Source organism: Hesperophylax consimilis, chromosome 17, assembly GCF_061612785.1.
Source record: "Hesperophylax consimilis isolate HC1 chromosome 17, BYU_Hcon_1.0, whole genome shotgun sequence".
Lineage (NCBI taxonomy): Eukaryota > Metazoa > Arthropoda > Insecta > Trichoptera > Limnephilidae > Hesperophylax > Hesperophylax consimilis.
In genome coordinates this window covers 32,891,582-32,916,893 of record NC_142852.1, presented here as the reverse complement: position 1 = coordinate 32,916,893, position 25,312 = coordinate 32,891,582, and the positions used below count along the sequence as shown (strand labels likewise).

The 25,312-nt window shown below is 38.9% G+C and overlaps 1 protein-coding gene across 2 annotated transcripts in view; it reads left to right on the top strand.

The window, feature by feature from the left end:
* LOC149416451 (uncharacterized) overlaps positions 1-20,217 on the top strand; it is a 39,858-nt gene extending 19,641 nt beyond the window's left edge. For both annotated transcript variants that reach the window (XM_089641692.1, XM_089641693.1), the window contains 7 exons: positions 750-900; positions 2,608-2,753; positions 5,987-6,101; positions 8,859-8,953; positions 11,256-11,444; positions 14,096-14,212; positions 14,573-20,217. In XM_089641692.1, the coding sequence (XP_089497818.1) occupies positions 750-900; positions 2,608-2,753; positions 5,987-6,101; positions 8,859-8,953; positions 11,256-11,444; positions 14,096-14,212; positions 14,573-19,900 (6,141 nt within the window). In that variant the 3' untranslated portion in view covers positions 19,901-20,217. The remainder of the gene's footprint in view (positions 1-749; positions 901-2,607; positions 2,754-5,986; positions 6,102-8,858; positions 8,954-11,255; positions 11,445-14,095; positions 14,213-14,572) is intronic.
* Positions 20,218-25,312: the final 5,095 nt, after the last annotated feature.

The following is a 25,312-nucleotide window of genomic DNA, read 5'->3' as shown; positions in this document are numbered from 1 at the left end:
CGTCCTCCTTTGCACAGAATCAAGCAGGTTTATCAAGTATTGGGGGGCTCCAGCCCAGAGGTGGCTGCCAAAGTCATTCTACTTGAGATTTGTATAGCGTTAGCAGCTAGCCGTAAACAATCCTGACATTATGCAATGCATATGCAACTCATTCCCTTCAATATCCCCTCGCAAAGACCCAGAAATAATGAACTGTTCTTCCTCAACCATCATTCGACAAATTTTGGATATTATTCACCATTGAATGTGTAGACTGGTCAACTCAAGTCAAAACCTTAACTTTTTTGCGATAAGTCTGTGTGTTGTGATTTTTGCCAGTCGCTAAACAAGTGACGGAATATTATAAGTGTCCCGTGGTCCTGACCCACGGCGTAGTCTTGACTTGATTCGACTTGTCACTTTATTTTCTTATATTATATCTACCATATGTCTTTGCTTTCATGTACCTTTGTCTACTCCTGTATTTTTCATTTTACTGTATTCGTGTTATTATTTTGTAATTTGGACGATGCCCGTTAATAAATAAATAAATAATTTGGTGTGAAAAATTTAAGTAAATGAAATTTTGGACTCCACTAAAAATCTGTACAGCCCCGTTACTTGAGCTGGTCTGATAAGCATTCCATGAGATTTCACCATGTCGTTGGGACTGAAAAAATGCGTGGGGAACTGAGTCACCCCTCGTGGTTCGAAGGTTTTTTTTTTTTGCGTCCTTGCATACCGAAGTTTAATAATGAATGTTTTTATAGTCGCAGTGGCTAGAGCAGTTGGAAGCACGCGAGACGTTCTTGAACGAAAGCACGGCGCTGGTGCTGGGCCGAGCGCTGCGTCCGTCCTGCGTGCTGCGCTGCCTTCACCTCCAGCGCTCCAAACTGGCAGGCTCGCCTCTGCGGTGTCTTGGTAACACTCCATTCATGCATTAAAACTACTCCTGACTACGTTGCGCAAACAAGTTCTCGGACACGGTCCGTACACGATGCTACTGAAATCATCCCGCGTCACTACCAATCGTTGTTGAATTCTCGAAATACCAAAGCTAGAATGGAAGGCTTTTACATACATATATAACAATATTAACCACTCAGAACATTAGAACGTCAAAAGACGTAAATATGATAATAGCGGTCGAGACATTAGAACGTCTTTTCACGTAAACGCGCGAGATTTTACAAAAATCGATTTATTTCCATCACTAGTATACGGATTGCCATGATTTAAAAAACAGAGTATCGATAATGAATAACGCTACGCGTCTGTATTCAAGAATATCTATGGAACGTAGAGGTGCATTATCTAAGCCGATTGGATCTGTCATCTTGTTCGTTCATAATTTATTGCGTTTCTAAATAATTTATTAAAAATATTTTAGTTTGGATGGTTAATATTTTGAGGTAATTAATAGTTTTTAATTATATTTCTTCAATATATAAAGTGTTAATTCTTTATGATACTCAGAAAAAAGTACATTTTTCACGGCTTTGAAATAATGGTCAGCGATTTTTACATATTTTTGACGTTTTCAAAAAATGTATATTTATAAACGCAAATATTTACATATAACATAACAATGCGATAGTGGATTTCATAATCTTTCCAAAACATTTTTTAGAATGAGGCTACGTTTCCCAAAACGTGAGTTATGAAGCTTTTAGCAAAACTCGTAAATAACACAAAAATTATCACGTTTTGACGGTTCTCAAAGGAACACACAGTAAATAAAAGTCTTTGTCTGAGAGGTTAAATCAAAATTTTCCCTTGATGAAAAAACGTAGTATTTGTTTCCTAGCTGTTGAATCCGTCGCATAGGAGTGTGATATTGGGACGTTGATATAGAATTGCTACAATAATATGGTAGGTACTGTCTTGTAACCGACCTGCTTGGAGTATGAAAAGAGATTACATATAATAAATCAGGGGTATCAAACATTGAATTAATGATTTTATACAAACAGGTTAAATCGGAAATGATTCTACGATCAGATAATTTTATTAAATTTAATGAACAAAGTACGTTATCGTAATTTAGGTTTTGTCTAGGAATGCTCATTTTAAAATTTACATATCTTAAAAATTTATCGCATGTGAATGAACCTCATAATTTGGGGACCAAACCGTGGAATTATATTCCATATACTGTCATTCTTTACTGCTTTGTTCCTAGCACTGATAAAAAAATTAAAAATGTTGACGACGCAAGCGGCGACGATCTCGCCCAGCTGGACGCAAAAGACTGGAATTTTATTTGGAATAAATAATAACTTCTAGAGTCAATAAGAATTGTTATTTTGGACTCTATAACACAAGGGATGCGGAGCACCCCAAGCATGTATGAAGGGTATGATATTTAGAGGGCTTTTTCAGCGTTTTGCACGTTTCTTTTGGGCTTTACCCAATTTCGTGAAGGTCCTTTCGACCAATCTTGAATCAGAAACAGAATGTATAATAAAAGTTTGCAGATGAAATGCAAAACAGTTAAAAAAACGATATTTGATGAAAACTTTAATAATTCTCTTTAAAAATTATAGATGGCAGCATTTTTGTTTGTGGCTGCCTCGCACTTACGGCAGACATGAGGATAATAATGTATAAGATTGTTTTGCATTCCAGCCGGAGCACTGAAGCAGAACAAGTCGGTTCGGGAGCTGCATCTTGGAGACAACCAGCTCTTGCCCGAGGATGCACATCACCTGGCCTCGCTGCTGAAGTGCAACTCCTGGCTGCAGTTGCTGGACGTCAGCAATAATCACATACAGGTCAGTCGAGTCAATGTTCAACACACACTTACTGGGCAGTTTGATAGATTCCCCTGTCTTAAGGGGGTCTAGGGTTAATTCGTACGAAAAAAGACATTTTTTTGTTAATTTTTTGTGACAACACAGTTAAAATTTCTTTATTAAATCTAGTCGAAAGCGTATACCACTAGACCACGGCCGGCGTGGTCTAGTGGTATACGCTTTCGACTACAGATCCGAAGGTCGCGGGTTCGAACCCGGCGTGCGCAAATAAATTTTATTTGATTAATTTGTGTTATTTCACAATTAATTCATTTAAAATAATATATAGTATATTTGCGGCACGTTCCAGAGTGGAAGATACTCTCAGTATCGCCCTGGTGTAAGACCACCATTCAGAATTGAAACGTTGCTTGAAATGGCTTTAGCCGTGTTTGGTGACCAGATCTGAATAGCCAGGTACTTCCCCACCTTCCTCTTCCCCATCTCCCTCCCCTCCCCAATACCCTCAGCCTCACAACATACCCCAATTGGGGATGCCATAGTCTCACTGGCTCCAGACGGGAGCAGTTGGGACTCTTGTGCGGTAATACTATAAAAAAAAATTAAAAAAAATAATAATAAGACAGTAAAGTATGACATTTTAAGAATGTTGTATAAAATTTTCACAGAGAAATATTAAAAAACACGGCAATGGCAGCAATTATTCGGACGTGTCTCAAAAAAAAGTAGAATGGCGGTGCCCCTCATAACTCGGTGCTGGGTCATCTGAAATCAAAAAAATCAAAGTTCATTTGTTAGATAATATGTAGTTTTTCCCAGGTAACGCTGGGAGGGTTTTTCGAAATTTTAATTTTTCACTTTTTTGGAACACTTGAAGGGAAAAACGCTATTTTTAGTGAAAAAAATTGGCTAATTTGTTATTGTAAAATAATAATTATTAACAAATTTGAAAAAAACTCTCCAGCGTTACCTCGTAAATTATGTACAGAAATAGTTTACAAAATTTCAAAAGGATCGGTGCAGTAGTTTTGAAGTTATGACGGTCACCGACTTTGAAAACGTGAGTTGTGGGAAAAACGCTATAAAGTTTTGAACACTAAAAAATCTGGTATTAAACGTTTATAAGCAAATTTTATCGGCTTACCTCACACTGAATCATCAATGCCAGGTCCATAAAGGATGTTGCTATCATCCATGATGTCTAAAGCACCTTTTTGCTCCTGTCTACGACGAATCCTGCCTTCTTTAGTTTGTCTCTCAGCTTCCTGCTCTGCTCGGCTTATACGTATAGTCGGGTAGGGATTAAAATCCGACAGGTATAAAAATACTCGTAACTTCGTCAATTTTGCTCCAATCAACTTGAAATTTGAACACAATATTCTTAACATATTAAGCATTTATTTTAAAAAAAATAAAAAAATGCAAAAAAAAAATTTTTAAAACCCTAGCCCCCCCTTAACAAATGGATTACAAACTTTAGATCTCGGGTGTCAATGGAAGATGCTCTAATGACTTGGCGTCGTTGATTCCACCGGTGCGTAATTTCCACGATTCGTTCTTGTTGGCCAAAAGTATAATCGTGATTTATTTTTGGGGTGTTATGCCGTGTTGCGCTTTCTCCTATTTTAGCCAACATCGCGGACATCGTTACAGTGTTCATCAACAGGGCAGATGTGATCTGCGTCACACGCTGTGGATGGGAGACGTGGCACATATGCCCTGATGATGGACACTGTAATGCTGTCTGAAACATTAGACAACAGCGGAGGATGCGCAACACAGCATAATATAATACTGACTTTCTTTTGGGTATGCTCGGAATGAACTATCTACGGGTCAGGAGAGATGTGCGCATTGTTACACATTTCTTTAGACTGATTCGTGGATGGTTTAAAAACTCGCTCATCATGGAGAGCATTCATTTCTATGTTCCCGATGGTTATCTCCATCACCGACAACATAGACTATTCTATCTCCCGGCCTGCAGAACTAACTTGCCAATGGTCATGCCTGTGGGGAGAGCAATCTTGCTGTTGAACAGAATCAATTCGGATATCGACATGTTTTGCATCAATGAAGCTTCCTTTAAAAGGCAAGCTCTATTATCACTGGTATAGTTGATATACACACTGTTAAGAATTCTTATTATAAAAATGTTTTAAAAACGCATTGAAATTAACAATTTTGTAATGTTTTTGAAATTAATAAACAAATTGAATTGAATACCCCAAAAATGAATCACGAAAATGACTCATTCTTGAGTTCAACAGCTTGGCTGTCGAACGATTTTCCCAACTCTGTTTTCTTTCTTCAAGATCCATGTTCACTCGTTCCTCTCCTCCAAACACAACATCCTCAAATATTACCAGAGATGTGCTTCATTTCAAATAAATCCATTTCAAATGGAAATGCAAAATGGGTATTTTCCATTTTGCATTTTAAATGCTTTTCTAAAAACCATTTTGCATTTTAAATACTTTTTTGCAACATTCTTCCTACTATCTCCACTCATCTTTTTTTCATAAGCCCCAAATATCAGTCGGTCCTCAACCTCGCTATGAGAGATAATTTACATTTGTCAAGTTGCTCCCTGGTAGGAGCCCTGGCAATTGAGTGATACAATTACAAAAAATACTGATTCAAATACTGAACATGGGGCCATGACGATGTAATATTAAATGTTAGATAGCAGTTTCTATGTTTTTACGTTGGCAACATTAGTCCCGCGCAAATTTTTTGTGGTATCATAATCTGTAGTCGTAGTGTTTTTGGATTTACCATCATGTAATATGTTTGTTCTAAATTGATGTCCATTATTAAATTTTTTTTATTTAACGCCCAGAGGGCTTTTACATGGTTGGTAGTATAATTTTAATTTGTCAGATACTTTGAAACATAAAAAATAAGAATAAAATTACATTTGATAAAAGCTATGCAACAAGTCATACAAACAATAAATAAATAAATGACAAAATTGTTTAAAAATACTATAATTATTTTGATTGTTTGACCTGAGAAACCATTTTGCATTTTCAATGCATTTTGAAAATAGGTATTTTGCATTTGAAATGCTTTTCTAAAACCCATTTTGCATTTTCAAATGGAAAAGTTTTGACCCATTTCCATTTTGCATTTCAAATGGTTTTGGGTACCCATTTTGCACATCTCTGAATATGACACAGGCCCTGATGAAATTATGACTCTGACTATGACTATGAATGTAATTTTTTTGAATGTTTGTTTGGTTGCAGGATGCTGGTATTGAGGCCATCGCGGATGCCCTGGCAGAGCAGTCCACCCTACACTCCCCTTCCAGTTCCTCCAGCAGCGAATCCACCGTGTCCTCGCCGCAGACTCATAGTTCTGGTGAGTTGCACAACATCCTAATTTCTACAAACTTACAACTAACCAACTAACGCCAACGCCAGATTTGATTTGAGATTTTCGCAGCCAAAAGTAGTATTGTGATTAATTTTAAGGTTATTCGCGCTTCTTTACTTTACGCAACGTTTTGGACAGCATTACAGTGTTCATCATCATTAATAGGAACGATGAGGCTAAGCTTAATAGTTCTTGATGTCCGGTATTAGACGGCTACCCCAAAACTAAACGCACAAAACCACATTAAAAAGATTAACGCTTGCAACACGCATTATTGTACTTCGGTGTGTAGTGGCTCGGCGCAGCGAGCGGAAATCCACAGGTGACCCGTCATTTCAGTCCTAGTGAAATATGAAAATATTAGTGACTAATATTTAAATTGAAGTAACTTATACACTTTATAAAAAGTAACTTTTATACTTAAAAATATGAGAAAAATTTGATATTGATAATTATTATTTTGAAATATGAGACTGACAAATATGACGCTTAATAAATAGGTCCCAATGGTCGAGTGGTTTAAAACGCCTGTCCCGGTAAGACAGATATCCTGGGTTCATTTCCTAGTTTGTGACCGTTATCTTTTTATTTTTCTGTGTCTTGTTCTGTTTCATGTTTCGTTTAGATTTATTAGTATTATCTTCTTCAATGGTAACATTTATCCACCTCCCTCCACTATTTTTTTTGCCTCATTGCACTGTGGCAGTTGGGGGTAAAAATTACTACAACACATGTGAAATTGTGTTAAATTGAAATTGTGAACAATTGTGAAAAGAGCAAATTCACTAACATATCTAATCAGGAAAACCTTCCTTGACCTAACACCGGACATGATGTTAAAAATATATAAAACATATGTGCGACCTCTCCTGGAATATGCTTTCCAAATATGGAGTCCTTACTTCGCAAAGGATATAAATCTGTTAGAGAGAGTACAGAGACAAAATACCAAGAGCTCTGAAAGATCTACGATACGAAGATAGACTCAAGGAACTAAGATTACCAACCTTACAAGAAAGAAGAGAAAGGGGTGACTTGATCGAGACTTTCATCTGGACATTACAGTTGCCCTAGCATCCAACAAATCTTCACTACTAATAAATATATAAATCTCCGTGGACACAATTACCAAAATGCCTTTTGCATCTAATCCTAGAAAACACTTCCTTGCAAATAGAGTAGTGGATGCTTGGAACAAACTCCCACAACATGTCATCGATGCAACAAATATAAATCAATTCAAAGCTCTATTGGATTCACATTTGGAGAGAAGAAAGGACTTAGTTCAAACTTAAAACAACTCAATTAATGGCAAACTTGTTGTGAAATCAGATATGAGCGCATCAGCAGAATGCTGCCTGCTCATTACATAATAATAATAATAATAATAACTATCAGACTGTTTCCTCTATCTTGACACAAACTTGTTGTGAAATCAGATATGAGCGCATCAGCAGAATGCTGCCTGCTCATTACATAATAATAATAATAATAACTATCAGACTGTTTCCTCTATCTTGACACAAACTTGTTGTGAAATCAGATATGAGCGCATCAGCAGAATGCTGCCTGCTCTGCACATAATAATCATAATAATAATAATATGTATGTTTGCACGCGTCTAGCACAGCCGGGAACATTCCCGACGATTATAGTAGCTCTCCGCGTCTTCGATATTATTCTCGTAGGTACACGATGCAATCTTCTGTTTTTTAACAGCACGAACTGCCACTGATCTACATCTGAAATCTTAATTACACGGCGTCAAGTCCGATTCCTAGTCATCCCAGATTCACCCTCTCCGTCTACACCGCTGGGATTCTCAGGAACGTCGCGATTCAAAGTTGTGTCCCAATCCGAACCGCCCAGCATCTCAATCGTCGCGCCGGACGACTCCAAAACCCAAACCTTCTAGAGTCAGACAGATCAAAAATAGCCGATTAAGCATATTTCAATACGGTAACGTGAGAAATGACAAGAAGTCGCAAAGCGTCGACTTGATGAAAAAAAATCTATTCAAAAGTCTGGAGAAATCTGCTTCGGAAAGCACAATCGACATGAAAATCCGGGACAAAAGCATGGAAATTGACGACATTGCAAGCTTGAAAAACATCGACGTTATTATGGTCACCGATTCGGAAGGACTCGAAGATTTCGGCAAGCTGAAACGAAAGATTTCCCACCAAGAGGATGTAAAAATTGCTATTATTCGAATACGCCTGTGTTTTTATATTCCTATATTATATAGATGTCTCTCTGACAGGTAAAAAAATGCTTTTTTTTTACTTGTTATTTTTTAATAACAGCGACATATGTTGGACAAAAATGCTGTTTTTTTTAATAACAGCGCCATCTGTTGGACAAAAATGCTTTTTTTTTTAATAACAGCGCTATATGTTGGACAAAAATGCTGTTTTTTTTAATAACAGCGCTATATGTTGGACAAAAATGCTGTTTTTTTTAATAACAGCGCCATCTGTTGGACAAAAATGTTTTTTTTTTTTATTAACAGCGCCATCTGTCGGATAAACATGCTTTTTTTGAATAACAGCGCCATCTGTTGGACAAAAATGGTTTATTTGAATAACAGCGCCATCTGTTGGACAAACATGCTTTTTTTTTTGAAAAACAGCGACATTTGTTGGACTTAAAAGCAACACGCGCTACTGTTTCTCTATCTGCAGACAGACTGAGTGCGCCTGGTACAGCTAGTACATAAATGAATAAATCTATTTGATGCAGTTTCAGGTTCATACACGGAGAGAGGTTTGGCGGTACTGGTTGTGTGGAATAATAACCTAACGAGGAATAGCGGTCAACACTTCAGTAAAGCTCTGGTGAGTGTATTTCATTCTAATACAGTAGACAACTGCTCGCATGCGATAATTATCTACGTTGTCTATGGTTTTTCTATCATCGAGTAATTATCTACTAATTTTCGATAGAAAGCGTATTTTGGAATTTCTAATAGATAATTATCTATTACAAAGCAGTAGATAATTGGACTATTGGTTTTAGTAGTAGTTCAACTGTCAAAAAGTGTTACTTGTACGGTTTGCGTGTGTCGTATTTTTGTTAATTATTATAAAAATGGTGAGTTTTGAAGATTTGACGCACATACAAGCGATCAAAGACATGGAACAGGCCGAATATTTAACTGAAAGGCCACCAAGAATTTTTTTTCAAGAAATGATGCATTTAGTCTTAGTAATGAACTGTTCATAAAAAATTTTCGACTATCTAAACAATTGGTGCTCAAATTAATTGATCTATTGTCGCCTACTTCTTCAACGAACAACAAAGTGAATTGAAAATTGACAGTCGTAAACAGATGTATATAGAAAAATGTATCAAATCTATGGAGGTATTAATATCGGTTGTTTTACATTATCTACGACGGTTGAAAATACGCATTTATCGAAACAGTAGATAATTTATCGTGCGCGATCCTCGCATGCGAGCAATTGGGTCCCAGTTCTCTCTCAGTAATCCTTCGTTCCATCATTCGACAATTATTATTATAATCCCTTATTTTTACTACATCATCAATAAATCTCTACAACCGGTACTGGCCATCATTCGTATGTTAAATTTACGATAATTGCAGTTGTTGGATATATTATACTACTTGTATGTTTTCTAGTTTCGTGCAAAGCGGTAATTACAGTTTGCACAATATAAACCGTAAACGACTTTAACAGCTTCTGTGGTCGAAGGGTAAAGCTCTCGACTAGCAAGCCGAGGGTCGCGGATTCGAATGCCGTAAAGTAAATTTAATTTGATTAATTTATGGCATTTCACAATTTACTCATTTGAAATAATATATAGTATGTTTACGAGAGATGGGAAGGCTGACAGAGATATTGAAAGAAGGGGAAATTCAGTTAATTCCGTTAATGGAGGACTGAACGCAGTTGGCGCTAACAAAAAATTGTCCAAAGAAGCGAAGTTAGCAGTCCACAACGGAGTGCTGGTACCCACCTTGATGCATGGAAGTGAGGCGTGGAACTGGCAAAGAAAGGATGAAAGTAGATTAAATGCTGTTGAAATGAGATCCCTGAGGCGTATGTGTGGTAAAACCATGTTTGATCGTGTGAGGAATGTGGAGATCCGCAAAGAGTGCAAGGCTGATGTAAGCGTAATGAGTAAGATTAAGAAAAGGACGCTTAGATGGTTTGATATAGAGTGAATGAGCGAAGATAGGAGTGTAAGGAGGATATATGATGCAAATGTGAATGGTTGCAGAAGTCGGGGACGTCCGAGGAAGACATGGCACGATCAAGTGAATCAGATACTCGAGTCGGGCCATGTCTGGCCACTTGTTGCATAGCTTTTATCTGTCAGATTGAAATTATACCTACAAATCATGTAAAAGCCCTCTGGGCGTTAAATAAATAAAATAAAATAAAATAAAAAATAAAATCCTGACAAAGTCTTAGGACGGGTTGTTTCGGAGAATTTGAACAATTCATCAAATTTCAACGTTCATTTTCAAGTTCTGTGAAAGATTTTTTCAAGTTCTGTTTTTATTTCAGTTTTGTCAAGCAACTAGCCTACAATGATATAATAACAGAACTTGAATAGGACTTTCACAGAACCCGGAAATGAACGTTGAAATTTGATGAATTGTTCAAATTCTCCGAAACAACCCGTCCTTAGTCTGTCAAATAAATGAAAGAATGAAGTTTCAATAGCAGCTGCTTCAGATGGACCCACATTATGTATTGCAGACAATACTGTCCGTAAATCAGCCATTATTAGGAAATTAAAATGACTTTGTAAAAATATACGATGCTTGTCCTTCGAAGAGCATGCGGGGTTCAAAGTTAGGTTAGGTTAGGATACTAGACTAAATTTTTATAGCCGTCGAAGACAAATCGGTGGATAAGTCGTTAAGATTTGGCGTGTAAGAGTGTACCTTCGACGAGACTCAAGAATGAGAAAGTCGACCAATGTATGTTCTTTCGACGGTGATTGCGAGCAGCCTGGATTGGAGAATCGAGCCTCTGGAGTATAACATGCCCTAAATACACAGGAATTAAGAACTAGATTCAGATATATGCTGAAAACATGGCTCCTAAGTAGTAGGAACACTTTGTACTTGGCAATTAAAAATCGATGTAATGTATTTGATTGCAGTCGCGCTGCCGCTCTCTGGAGGTGCTCAACATGGGACAGAACCCTCTGGGCGGCGAGGCCGTGAACCGGTTCCGGGCGGCTCTCCAGCAGAACCGCTCGCTGCTGTGTCTCGGGGTGCAGGGGGCCCGTCTGGGCGCCGAGGCCGCCATCGCGCTGGCCGAGGTGATCGAGGATAATCCCGTCATACAGGTAGGCCTGGCAAGTTGTGGCGTTTGCTGCAATCGCCCCCGGAGGTGCTTGCTAAAGTGCCTTTTTTAATTCATTTTATTATTTTTAAATCATTACAAAACTGTACATTCAAATGCGTTTTTAAATAAATTCACAAATGTAAACAGAAGGTATCATTTATATTATTATTAACAGAGATTGCCTTTTAAAGGCAGCTTTGTTGATGTTAACCACTCAGAACATTAGAACGTCAAAAGACGTAAATATGATAATAGCGGTCAAGACATTAGAACGTCTTTTCGCGCAAGATTTTACAAAAATCGATTTATTTCCATCACTAGTATACGGATTGCCATGATTTAAAAAACAGAGTATCGATAATGAATAACGCTACGCGTCTGTATTCAACAATATCTATGGAAAGTAGAGGTGCATTATCTAAGGCGATTGGATCTGTCATCTTGTTCGTTCATAATTTATTGCGTTTCTAAATAATTTATTAAAAATATTTTAGTTTGGACGTTTAATATTTTGAGGTGACTAATAGTTTCTAATTATATTTCTTCAATATACAGGGTGTCCGGAAACTCGTAGTACAAGCGGGAAACTGGTGAATCTACATCACATTTGGAGTCGATTTTGTAGTATATTTTTTTTTGATTTGAGCTTTTGTTATCGAGTAAATCGAGTTAGAAGTTCATTTTATTTTTTATTTTTTTTTTTAATCAAATTCTTATAAATTATTACTGAAGATCAAAGTACCCAACTAATTAAAACTATTTTAAAGTAAAACAAATGAAGAAACTCGGATTTGAAGCATTATTTTGAAATCACCCTTCATTTAATCCGGTGTAATCATAAAATATTTCTGCTCTGCAGGGTTAAAACATCTGTTGTTCAACCCTAAACACCAGAAAAAACTTTAACCCAAAAATAGCCGAAAAATATTTTTTTTTGGTTTTTTTTTTTTTTTTTGTGAAAAAGCTCAAATCAAAAAACTTTATGTTTTTTTGGGTTCCCCATGTGGTGTAGATTCTCCAGTTTCCCGCTTGTACTACGAGTTTCCGGACACCGTGTATAAAGTGTTATTTCTTTATGATACTCAGAAAAAAGTACATTTTTCACAGCTTTGAAATAATGGTAAGCGATTTTTAGATATTTTTGACGTTTTCATAAAATGTATATTTAGAAAAGCAAATATTTACGTATTACAACACAATGCGATAGTGAATTTCATAATCTTTCCAAAACATTTTTTAGAATGAGGCTACGTTTCCCAAAACGTGAGTTATGAAGCTTTTAGCAAAACTCGTAAATATCACAAAAATTATCAAGTTTTGACAGTTCGATCGATATCTGAATTGATTCTGTTCAACAGCAAGATTGCTGTTAGAAGTTAGTCCTGCAGGCTGGAAGGTGGCGTAGATATCCATCGGGAACATAGAAATGAATGCTTTCCATGATAACCGAGTTTTCAAACCATCAACGAATCAGTCTAAAGAATTGTTCATTCCGAGCGAACGTCGGTAGGATAGAACCACGGGTTCAATCCTACCGTACTCCCCCAGGTAGAGAAATCTTAGGAATTTCTTCTGAACACTCTCCAGCATGAGAGAATACTTTACCTGATGTGGACTCAGAGGCGGCTCTAGGGATTCAGGCGTGGTAGGTCATTTGAAAAAAATGTGTGACTAATCTTTATTTGATATCGTGAAAAATGCCCATACATTATAATCAATATCAATTTGTTATAGTATTTCCCAATATCAATTTGTTACGAGTAAATACATACATATTATGTTCATATAGTAAATTGGAAATAAATACACAATCGAGCTTGATTCTATTTGAAAATGATTTTTTACGTTTTTTGTTTTGTTTCATTCCTCAGCTTCATTCTAAATCGATAACAACATAAATAATTATTCTGAACCTTTCCCGAACTATCCGATTGAAAAACAACCATTGTTCCACACACTACAAGCGTGTAAAATGAAAAACCGATATTTGTTTATGTCATCATCTCTGTAAAACATTAATATTCATCGTGTTGTCTCCCGCACAGCCATGACCTAAGCTTCCCTAAGCTTTCTTCGGTACCTAATTTTTACTTCGAGTGCCATCTCGTTTATTCTATGGCTCGCATAGGGACAGAAGATGCCAAAGTGGACACTCTTTAAATTGACCCAGCGAATAGTGTGGACTTGTGAATGAAAGCTTCTATTATAGACAACAGATGTCACTGCTCGTCACTCACCGCCGCAGCTCGCAGCTCTGCTGTTTCGTGGTACATTTTAAATAAATTAAGAATAAGGCCAGTTGTTTTGATGCACATAATTGATTATTATTGTTGTTTTATAATTTTGGGGGGTCAAACACCAATTGACCTAAGGGAAGAACCGCCACTGTATGGACTCCTTACCGACCCACCAGGTAGCTGAGCCTTGTTCCCATCGGGGCGGGATGGAATATCTTCATCCTCTTGACATTTCCTGTATCTATTGGTATTTTCCACTCCCAGCAGCTGCATGTGTTTGCTGATGTGTTCTACCAGTTCCCCCAGTGAGTGCACTCTTCATATTGAATAGTTGCCTGCTTCCTCTTGGGTCTGGTCCGTTTATGAGTTCTTTATGCGTTCTCGTGGTAAAGCATGTTCTGGTGGTGTTTTGCAGAGGATTGACCTCCGAGACAACCGTCTGCAGGTGGCGGGGCTGCTGGCGCTAGCAACGGCGCTGCGGAAGAACACCGGAGTCACACGACTAGATCTGGACGAGGCCGTTCCCCACACGGTGAGTTGCTGGAAGACAGACAAACATTCTTAGCACCAGCAGAGAATTGATACTTATGATGCCGAAATTTGCGAGATCTGCCGCTAAGTTTCTACTTCAGGAAAATGTCCTTTTTCTGTCATAAATATACAAATCAATTATCTGTAGCTAAGTTCTCCACCATTGCTCAAATAATAATGGTGGTGAATTAATTTATTTATCGAAGTTTACAAAAGTCTAATTTATAAATACATTATTACATTTTTATTATTTATTAAATTTTGTTTTTATTAATAAGGTTCCTACGATCCAGCTTGAATCTATCAATTAGTGCAGACTTATTGCGGAATATTATAATATTAATTGTTTAAATATTTCCAGAATGGCGTCGAACAACCCTTGGAAGAAGCGCGCCTCGTGGACGAAATCCGATCCCTCTGTGCGAGAAACGAGGCCACCAACTTCCACAGCACTTCTTCACCCTCCTCCGAGGACACTCCGCAGAGACGCAGAGTCGCCTCCTTCACCACACGCAAGATCAGCCTCACCTGCCAGACCCTGCACCGCTACCAACCTGACCATTCCACTTCCGAGTCCACTCTCTCGCCGCCTAAAGGCATCTCCGGAAGGTTACGCTCTCCGCTGCCCTCGCCAGTACCCTCGCCAGCGTCAAGCCCGATCCCCAGTCCATCCCATCGCAGCCGTTTCCAAGTCTCCAGAGTGTCCGACTCTTCATCAATCACGTCCGATTCACCCTCTCCGTCTACACCGCCGGGATTCCCCGGAACGTCGAGATTTAAAGTCGTGTCCCAATCCGAACCGCCCAGCATCTCCATCGTCGCGCCGGACGACATCAAAACCCAAACCGTCTCGAGTCAGACAGACGGAGGCGAGTACGCCCCGCGCCAACAAATCAAAAATAGCCGCTTCAGCATCGTTCGATACGGAAACGTGGGAAACGACAAGAAGTCGCAAAGCGTCGACTTGACGAAAAAAGATCTCTTCAAGAGTCTGGAGAAATCTGCTTCGGAAAGCACAATCGACATGAAAAGCCGGGACAAGAGCATGGAAATTGATGACATTGCAAGCTTGAAAAACATCGACGTTATTATGATCACAGATTCAGAAGAAATCGAAGATTCCGGCAAGCTGAAACGAAAGATTTCCAACCAAGTGGATGTAAAAATTGATCCGGTTAACGTTATGGATATTAAACACGACTGCTTGCTAGGCGCCATCAAAAAGAATAAAAGTGAATCCAGTTTGGACAGTCCCGATTTAGAAGTCTCTCGATTGATGAATCAGTCGAAACCACAGTACGACAGCACCTCCAGTCTGGATATCTCCGGAAGTTCCATGGAGTCACTCAACACCATGGAAGTCGAAACCGTAAAGATTGTAGAAGACGCAGCAGCTTTGACGATTGGCGATTCTGCGTTTGAAAAGAAACAAGATCGCGTTGTGTTCTCTATACAGGATGACGATGACGAACCTTTCTTGGAAGGCGAACAGGACGTGTTCCCCGTACAGAATTACAAGAATCCATTCATCTGCTCCATCGGGGAAAGTAGCGCCTTTAAAAACCACGGTAAAAAACTAGCCAATCTCTCAGCTTCTTCCAATGAAAGCAGCTTAGAGTCCAGCACGTTTGAAGCCGGCGTTGTTGTCCATCCTCCGTGTACAAACCAGGGAAATCTCTTGAATTCTTCAGTCTCGTCAAATGAAAGCGTGTCTCCCAACATATTCGGCAAGTACATGAAACTGCACGGGTCCGTCACCAGTCTGGAGGCAAGCACCAGTTCGGTGGATTCGTTCCGGGGGCTCGGGACGTTCACGTTCCCGACGAGCGACAGCCAGATCATGGACTCTGTCGATTCTGGAATCTGCCAATCGGAAACCAAAACTCACAACCCTTCGCTAAACGAATCGTTTTCGTCAAACGAAGGAACTCTTACGAGCAATTCAAACTTGAAATCCGCCTTCTTCTCGATGGGTCGAGGGTCCTCGCTCTCCATCGAAAGTGACAACGGCAAAAGCACCCCCACAGAATGTAGCGGCGTCGAATTACCCCCTCGAAGAGTCACAAGTCTTCTAGACGTGCCTTCTGTCAAGACACAGCGCTCCAGAAAGATATCGTGGGTTGCCCCGACCAACTCTCCGCAGACATCAAAAAGAGATGAAGAACAAAACATGACCAAGGCCCCACTCACCCTCCCGGAAAAACTGTTCTACACCATCTTTCATCCAGGCAACTATTTTAAAACCGAGGATAAGAAAGGAAGTGATTCCAGCAACAGCTCTTCGCGGAGAGACTCTCAGACTTCGACGGGATCTACTTCCGGAAGTTCATTCTGGCCGTGGAACTTGGGAAGCGGCAGTTCCTCCACTAAGTCTTGCGAAACAAAAGCGTCCGCTGCCTTCGAGAGACTGAAGAAATACGGGGAGAGTTTTGACGCAGTTCTGCAATTTGGAGATTCCGACACAAAGAAAATGGACACCGACAGAATAGAACCATTTGTGATACCCGAGAGAAAGGTTTGCGAGGCTATCGCTAAAGCACCCGTGGATATTCCTGGCACATCAAATGTGGTCAGTCTATCATCTAGTTTTGATTCCAAACATCTGAAAGGATATTTAGACTCTGAATACACAAATCAAACTATTACCGAATGTGTTGTACACCCATTTACGTCGTGCCAGATTTCGACAGATTGCACGGTGAAACTGCCAGAGCATAGAGACAGTGGTCCTTGCAATTGTACGTGCGACACCAGTGATAGAGTTGCGACAAGCGGACTGAAAGATGACACAGAAAGAAAAACGAGAGTAGATACTTACGCCGAAATACTGTTGAAGAAAAATCACACAAAACGACACGATAATTATGTTTTAGCTGACGACGTAGAAGAATTCGGGACTCGGAATCCTGAGGAAATAGTTCAAATAGATGTACCGATGAAGTTAGACGATAATTTAGCGATGAAGACCTATAATGAGGTCAGTGATGTACGATTGCTGCCCCCTGATGAAGTGCTGGAGAAGAAGTACGCACAACTCGATGAAATTCTAGGCAAAGGCGACATCGATTTCATTTTTGATGAAGTGACAGAGACCGCTCCGACTAATCTAAACCATTTGAAATTAGATGAAGTTTCTGACAAAACACAGACTTGTTCGAGTGAATTTATTGTTCAGGAAGAGTCAATTATGCCGATATTTGATGCAATTTCTTGCACGGACACTTTACACACCGTGGAGGGTAAAAAATGTCAGTTTGATGATAAAAATCAGTGTGACGAAGAGTGTCAGTTTGATCAAAAAAGTCAGTTTGATGAAGATTTAGATAGTGGAAAAAGCAACAAAGCATCCAAAAGTACAAATAATACTAGTGTAGGAAATGAACTTAAAACAGAAAATGATCTCAGTGCAGCGCGTGCTCTGTTGGGCGATGTCGATCGTCGGAACATTTACAGAATTGTCAGCGATGTGTGCGAGCAAGCAGAGTCGTTTGTGGCCGCAAGGCGCGGCCAACTCTCTCCCGTCCCAACCTGTGATAAACTAGCCCAATTGGAAGAAGCGACGGTGGCAGAGTGTGATAGTGCTGCGGAGATCACTTCTGTCTGTGACAATCTCGTGACGTGTGATGGCGGTGTTTTAATCAAACTCTGTTGTGACGAATTTGTGTGTCGTGGCAGCGACACGGTTGCTGATTCTGACGGCTGTGTCGCAAGTGATGACACCTCTGGTGTAGGTTACAATGCTGATAACGTCGACACTTCTGTTGCAATCTTTGACACTTCTGCCACAAACGACGACAGTCTTGTCACAAGTGTCGACGGTTTTGCCACGCATGTCGACAGCCTAATTACGCTTGGCGCTGACGGTGAACATTCTAATGAAGTACAAAATGTAGTTTTAAACGTATGTGATATTCTCGCGGAAGAAATTTGTATTATTAAATTAAACGTTGACGATGAAAAGGTAAATGAAAGCGACATCACTAAAGCGACGATTCTATCCGCTGATCTCAAGAATGACAAAATTATTGATGTCTGTGATAAGGAGGACTCCGGCAAGGGTCTCGTCAAACCCGTCGAGTTAAATGTCCGGCCGACGGAATTGAGAGTCCAGAAACTGGCGTATTCAACCGTACTCAAACAGTCCATAGGTCAGGAGAACAAAACTTCTCCGTCCGATCGACAACTTAGCCCCGAGTCCGGTCCGTCCGTGGAAAACTTACCCAGCAAGATCATTCGACGAATCAAAGAAAATATCAGCCCCGAAAACACGCTAACTTCTAGCATGAGTAACACCAAAGCACTCGCCCAAGAATTGATGGAACGGAAGAATGTTCTTGGATCCAACTCGGCTATCTGGGATATCACTTTAAAAGACAAAGAAAAATTTGACGCTATTCTAGATAAAAAAGAAACAAAGGACACGTATAAGTCAGCAGACGAAGCCATTTGTAGACTATACGACGAGCTTTTGGTGGAGCCCATCATAACCATAGACAATTCGGACAGTTTCACTGATGACACCAACTTTGTCGGCGGTTTAAATTTAGAAGCAGATTTGAAAAACTCCAGAGACAAAAATAGCAATAACGAGGTTTTAAATAAATTAGGCGACGATAATATAAATTCGAATTCGGTCGTTTTAGAAAAGGACGTAAATAAGTTTGACGATCAGAATGAGAATCGAAGTTTAGAAAAGAGCCCCGAGATTTATATAGAGGAATGCGCCGAGCTGGACGAAGGAAGCGATGCGCTTACGATATTGGATTACGTGTCCGAAGATATCACGCTGTGCGACAATTCGATTCTGGGAGAGGATGTGGCTGCCAGTCTAGATATCGTCGCGGCCAAATCGACGCAAAGTGCCTTAAAAGATTTTAATTACGCGTCGAATTTCTCAAACGAATCGCTAGACGAAAAGACCACCGAAGACCAATGTAAACTGTCATCAGACGTAGGTAAAGAAGTCGTCATTTTGGACGCACTTATACCGCGTGAGATCATCGTGGATGATGTGATGGATCCGAATATCAAAGCTGATTCGATCGCAATCGACGTTGCATCCGAGATGATCGAAGAAAAAAAGCTACCAGATATAAGAATAGCGCTCGACGAGTTTGTCGAGGTGGAACCGAAAGACGATTTTGTTCCAGTTTCGATTTTGAAGAAGAACGAAGTCACGTCGCTTCCGAAAGACATTCCGGAACCGAAAAAGGCGTTTCCGTGCTACGGATATACGCATCCGATTCCTTCGAAGAAGCTGTCTAAAGGGTTGCCGGTGCGTTGTGGCAGTCTACCGGAGAATTCCACTTCGATTTCGAGCAGTCCAAAGAGTTTTCAGGAGACGCTCAGTTCTCACCAGAGTCGGCGAGCCAAGTCGCGATCGCCCGTCCCTAACACCCTCGGCAAAATGGCGCGCGATTCGCTCTACGCGTTAAACATGTCGGAGTCGGAGATCGAGAACCTTCGCGAGTCGGGTCGGCTGGCTTCGCTGGAGAGCGTCAAGTCTCTCGGCTCGGTTTCCGAAGACATCGAGGACATGTCTTCCAATTACGTGTGCAGGTCTTCCAGCGATTCCAAGAGCTTGGAGCCGGGAGTATCGCAGGATAGTCTGGCGTCACTCGGCTCCATCTCCGAGACTGTCAGTGAACCGGAGAACTTTGGGGGCGCGAAAGGTTACGAAACCAATTAAAAAAAGATTAGTAACTTTTTGTTACATTCGTAATTTTTTTATGTGATAACTTCAGTGTCCCAACTTGCTGGAGCCAGCAGGACTATAACACCCTCGATTTATCGTGAGGCAAATTGTGGCTGTCATCATCCTACTGGCTATACGCGTCTAGCACGATCACATTGCCAACTAATTAGTCAATACAACAAAAGTACGCTATCAATATATATTTATTTGATTTCGTTGTGGAAAGTGTGGAGATGAAATCAAATGGATCTAAGATTTTTTTAATTAAAATGGCAACACTGATTTTCGTACTGAATATTATAGTGGATTCAAATATGTTTGACTTTCAAATCTGAAAAATTAAGATTGGACAAGTTTAATGGGAAAAATATTAAGGCGATGCCATACGTAGTAATGCAAAATCATGTGTTTTTGGTTTGAAAATTTGGTCGCCTAGGTTTCAGATGCTTTAATTAAATACTGCGAGTAGAATACATCTTGGCCTTTGAAATAATCGAGTATTTTTTATATAAGTCTTTTTATAAGCCAAGAAAAAAATAATGTTAAGGCCTATGAAAACTGCTTTAAAGTTCAAAATCTCCTACTTACGAACCCATTTTCGGTTATGGTTTTATTGTATAATGTGGCAAATTAAGTTATTTATAAAATAATCGAGAAAAAATTAAATATTTATGCCTGAACATCCACGAAATAAAATAAAAGGCACTTTTTGGCCATGTTTTTTTCTTGCATAAATCAAAACAGGCGGATGGTGTTAAGCGGGAATTTAAACCTTATCGCCATCTACGTAAGGGTTGTTATTGATAGCGGCTCAATTTAAAATATTAAACGACGTAGTGCATCGCCTTAACTTGGACCACAATGTAACTTACAATCTTTATCCTTTGAACCATTTTGATTAAAATCAAAATCACTAACTAACCCTTTCAGACCTAAATAAAAACTGGCAGAATAGATTATTTTCGATTTTTTTTTCCGTTAATTTAGAAGTAATTGCTACATTTATTTGAAAGAACATTTCGTCTCGTACGGCGTGTTTCACATAAAATGACAAATCGTACACTGAATACCAAAAATATAACATTTAGTTAAATTTTAAAAAAATTACAACAAAATTCAACATTGAAAAAATACCTTAAAAAAATTAAATTTTTATTTCAAATTATAAAAATTTCTACTGCCTGAACTAAATAAAAAAACCACACAAAGCCAGTTTGACCAGCAATTGGAAAACGAAAACTGCCTTTTTTTAAAAATATATATATATATATATAAATATTGAATTTCACTTTTGTTATCGATAATGAATCTTGGAAGCGGAAATTAACCCACTTCCCGATATCCGATCGAGCTGAAACTCGGCAGATATACTCCTTGTCAATGACAATGCATTCTATCAACTTTTTGTGTCAATCGTGTATACACACGCGAACATATACGCATTTCTCTGAACATTACAGCAGGTAATATATTAAATAAATGTCGGTCCCACACGATCGGCATCTGGCAAGGTCGGTATCACGGATGACTATGGTCCTTGGGAAGGTAGATTCAATCCTCAGCCACAACATGTCATCGATGCAACAAATATAAATCAATTCAAAGCTCTATTGGATTCACATTTGGAGAGAAGAAAGGACTTAGTTCAAACTTAAAACAACTCAATTACTGGCAAACTTGTTGTCAAATCAGATATGAGCGCATCAGCAGAATGCTGCCTGCTCTGCACATAATAATAATAATAATAAACCAATTTTTTTTTCAAAAATTAAAAGACGTAAATACAGATGTATTATAGTTAAAAAATATATATTTTACGGGTTTATTTTTTTTTCAAGGTCTGAAAGGGTTGAACAGTTCCAGCATAATTTATTGTTTTTCTGCACTTTCTTAACAGCTTTAAATCATAAACTAGCAATATTTTAGTCAATGTCAAATGTCATGTGCGTCGTGCTAGCAAGCGTTTACTAATTACCGATATCGTTAAAAAAATACCTCTAGTTGGGACAATTTTTGCGAAATCACATAAACATATTTTTTAAAGCGATTTGTGACGATTGTAGAATCTCCATTCGCTTCCCACAAATCAAATAGTGCTGAAGTCAATTAGTAATAAACTAGCGCAGAACCGTGAAAAATCACGGCATATAATAATTACACTTTTGAAAAAGACAATTAAAATAATTTAACTAACACACATCACAGACGACTGAAATTAGTATGTTTGATGATAAATTATTGAAATCACATACAGTGAAATCACATACAGCGAAATCACATACAGTGAAACTCTCTTAAAATTTTCCAAATGAAATTAGCATGTTTGATGATAAATCATTGAAATCACATACAGTGAAATCACATACAGTGAAATCACATACAGCGAAATCACATACAGCGAAACGACTTTCAGAAAAAAGGGACATTTTCAGGTATATTTTGTCATTAGCTTTAGTTTGTGATGAATTCACCGTTGAATTTTTTAAATTTCGACAGCAGGAAACAGTTTTAGCTCACTTCTTATGTTGAAAAAAAATCGTGTTTGTTGCAATTTTTTGTCTGGAATTTCAAGGGACTGAAAAACGTATATATTTTTTTCAAATGTTTCTAACTTTCTAGGCCATCATTTCAAATTATTGAGAGAGGGAAGAAGAATTTATGTATTAATTTTGTTTAATTTGGCAAATTTCAAAGTTATGTGGTAGATTGACTAGCAATGTGCCTATGAGGCATAGCAGGCTCCCTTGGTTGACTAGCAATGTGCCTATTGAGGCATAGCAGGCTCACTTGGCTTGACTAGCAATGTGCCTATTGAGGTATAGCAAGCTCCCTGGCTTGACTAGCAATGTGCCTATTGAGGCACAGCAGGCTCCATTGGCTTGACTAGCAATGTGCCTATTGAGGCATAGCAGGCTCCCTTGGTTGACTAGCAATGTGCCTATTGAGGCATAGCAGGCTCACTTGGCTTGACTAGCAATGTGCCTATTGAGGCATAGCAGGCTCACTTGGCTTGACTAGCAATGTGCCTATTGAGGCATAGCAGGCTCCCTTGGTTGACTAGCAATGTGCCTATTGAGGCATAGCAGGCTCACTTGGCTTGACTAGCAATGTGCCTATGAGGCATAGCAGGCTCCCTTGGTTGACTAGCAATGTGCCTATTGAGGCATAGCAGGCTCACTTGGCTTGACTAGCAATGTGCCTATTGAGGTATAGCAAGCTCCCTGGCTTGACTAGCAATGTGCCTATTGAGGCACAGCAGGCTCCATTGGCTTGACTAGCAATGTGCCTATTGAGGCATAGCAGGCTCCCTTGGGTTGACTAACAATATGTCTATTGAGGCATAGCAGGCTCCCTTGACTTGACTAGCAATGTGCCTATGAGGCATAGCAGGCTCCCTTGGCTTGACTAGCAAATTGCCTATTGAGGCATAGCAGGCTCCCTTGGCTTGACTAGCAATGTGCCTATTGAGGCATAGCAGGCTCCCTTGGCTTGACTAGCAATGTGCCTATTGAGGCATAGCAGGCTCCCTTGGCTTGACTAGCAAATTGCCTATTGAGCATAGACTAAATTAGACTAGACACGGCATAATCATTTAAAAATGACCCCAACACAATTTTGGTTTGGTTCACGTGCACATTTATGAAAAGGCCCACGCATTGTGTCGCAATGCGAAATGGGCACTGTGCATTGCGTTTTACCTTTTGTTGGTCTAGAGCAGGGGTCTCCAAACTTTTCAGCCGGAGGGCCACATTGACTACTCCAGTGAGTTCAGAGGGCCAAAACCGTTTTATTTTCTAGACACCCATATTTTCTGTCCTAGGGATGGGGGGGGGGGTAGACAATAGAATTTTCAGGGATGAAAAAATAGCTTTAGATAACGTAGCTTTGAAGATAATTTTTGATATAATTGCGAATCAAATAAAGATTTTTCAAAAAAATCCTCTTGATATATTCGCGCAATATCTACTTGTGGACGCAATGTATTGGTGCCAAGTACCTCGCCAACGAGCATATTTATTTATTCGCACGAAAAAATTCGCGGAGTTTTCGCCCCTTCTGAGCAAGGTCTTAGCCATTAGCTGTCGCGAGTCCTTGATGACACTGGTCATAAGATGTCGCGGGCCGGATGGAAGACACTGGCGGGCCGGATACGGCCCGCGGGCCGTAGTTTGGAGACCCCTGGTCTAGAGTAAGCTATTTCGCTTCTTAGCTATGTTGGGCAGGTTCATTTTTTCGATCACAAAAATAACCCAGTTCCAAATATTTAAATTTAAATTATGTCCATATTACAAAACCTCTGACAAAAAATTCTCCGTGGTTTCGCTTACGAGTTTGAACGCTTGTACAATGAGTTTAACTGCTTCTGTGCCAAGAGCGAGTTTACTCGCATTCTTGGCCATGCCCAGCAGGCCAGCCATAGAAAAATAGCGAGTTTACTCGCTCTTGACAACCCTGACATTTTCTGAAAAATTTAAATATGTTTATTTAAGTGAAGGGAAGCAAAAACGTCGCACATTGAATAAATTTGGTAATTCATTTAAATATCCTTTCAAGGTATTATGTTTTTAATTTATAAAAATAAGATTTAAAAATGATTTATTTTGATTAAAAATTCATGGCCTGCTGTGCACAGCTACACTTCTACCTACTGGCATTTAAAAGGTTAAACAGAGTTGGGTTGTTAAGTTCATCTCCATATTTGTAACGTACGCTACGTGGCGTTATTTCTAAAATTAATTTAACTAGACAAGGCTAATCTAGTATAATACATCAATGCTATTGAGGCATAGCAGGCTCCCTTGGCTTGACTAACAATGTACCAAAACTCTGACCAAACGTTGCGGGATCTATCTTTGAGGATGGAAAACATTACAGATAGAGGAATATAGTTTTTACGCTTAAAAAAACAAAATTTCTTAAGAGAGTTTCACTGTATGTACTTCATCAATATAACTTTTTTGGTTCCATGATAACTCCTCAAAATGACAATTCAACACACCTTTAAAAGGTGATATAAAGTCATTAAAAGTAATGAAAAAAACTATGTTAAATAGTTACATATGTAACCTATTTAACCTAGTTTTTGTTTCATCACTTTTCATAACTTTATAATACTTTTTATGTCACCAATTTTTTCAAGGTATTTTTCTTTTGAACTCTGCTGTACAAATTTGTTTAGTGAAAAACTGAACTTATAGCAACTATTTGATTTGTGGTTTATTTATTTTAAAAACTAAAAACAAAATTATCGTCAGATGAAAAATTTAAGACGCGTGAAAATTTGTGTTTGCGTATGGAATAGAAGTAAATTATTGTTGAAAATGAGAGCATATTATATAATGATAAATATATATTTTTTTTTTTAAACTGGTAAATCATGTATTCAAAAGAAACGCGTCTTATTGG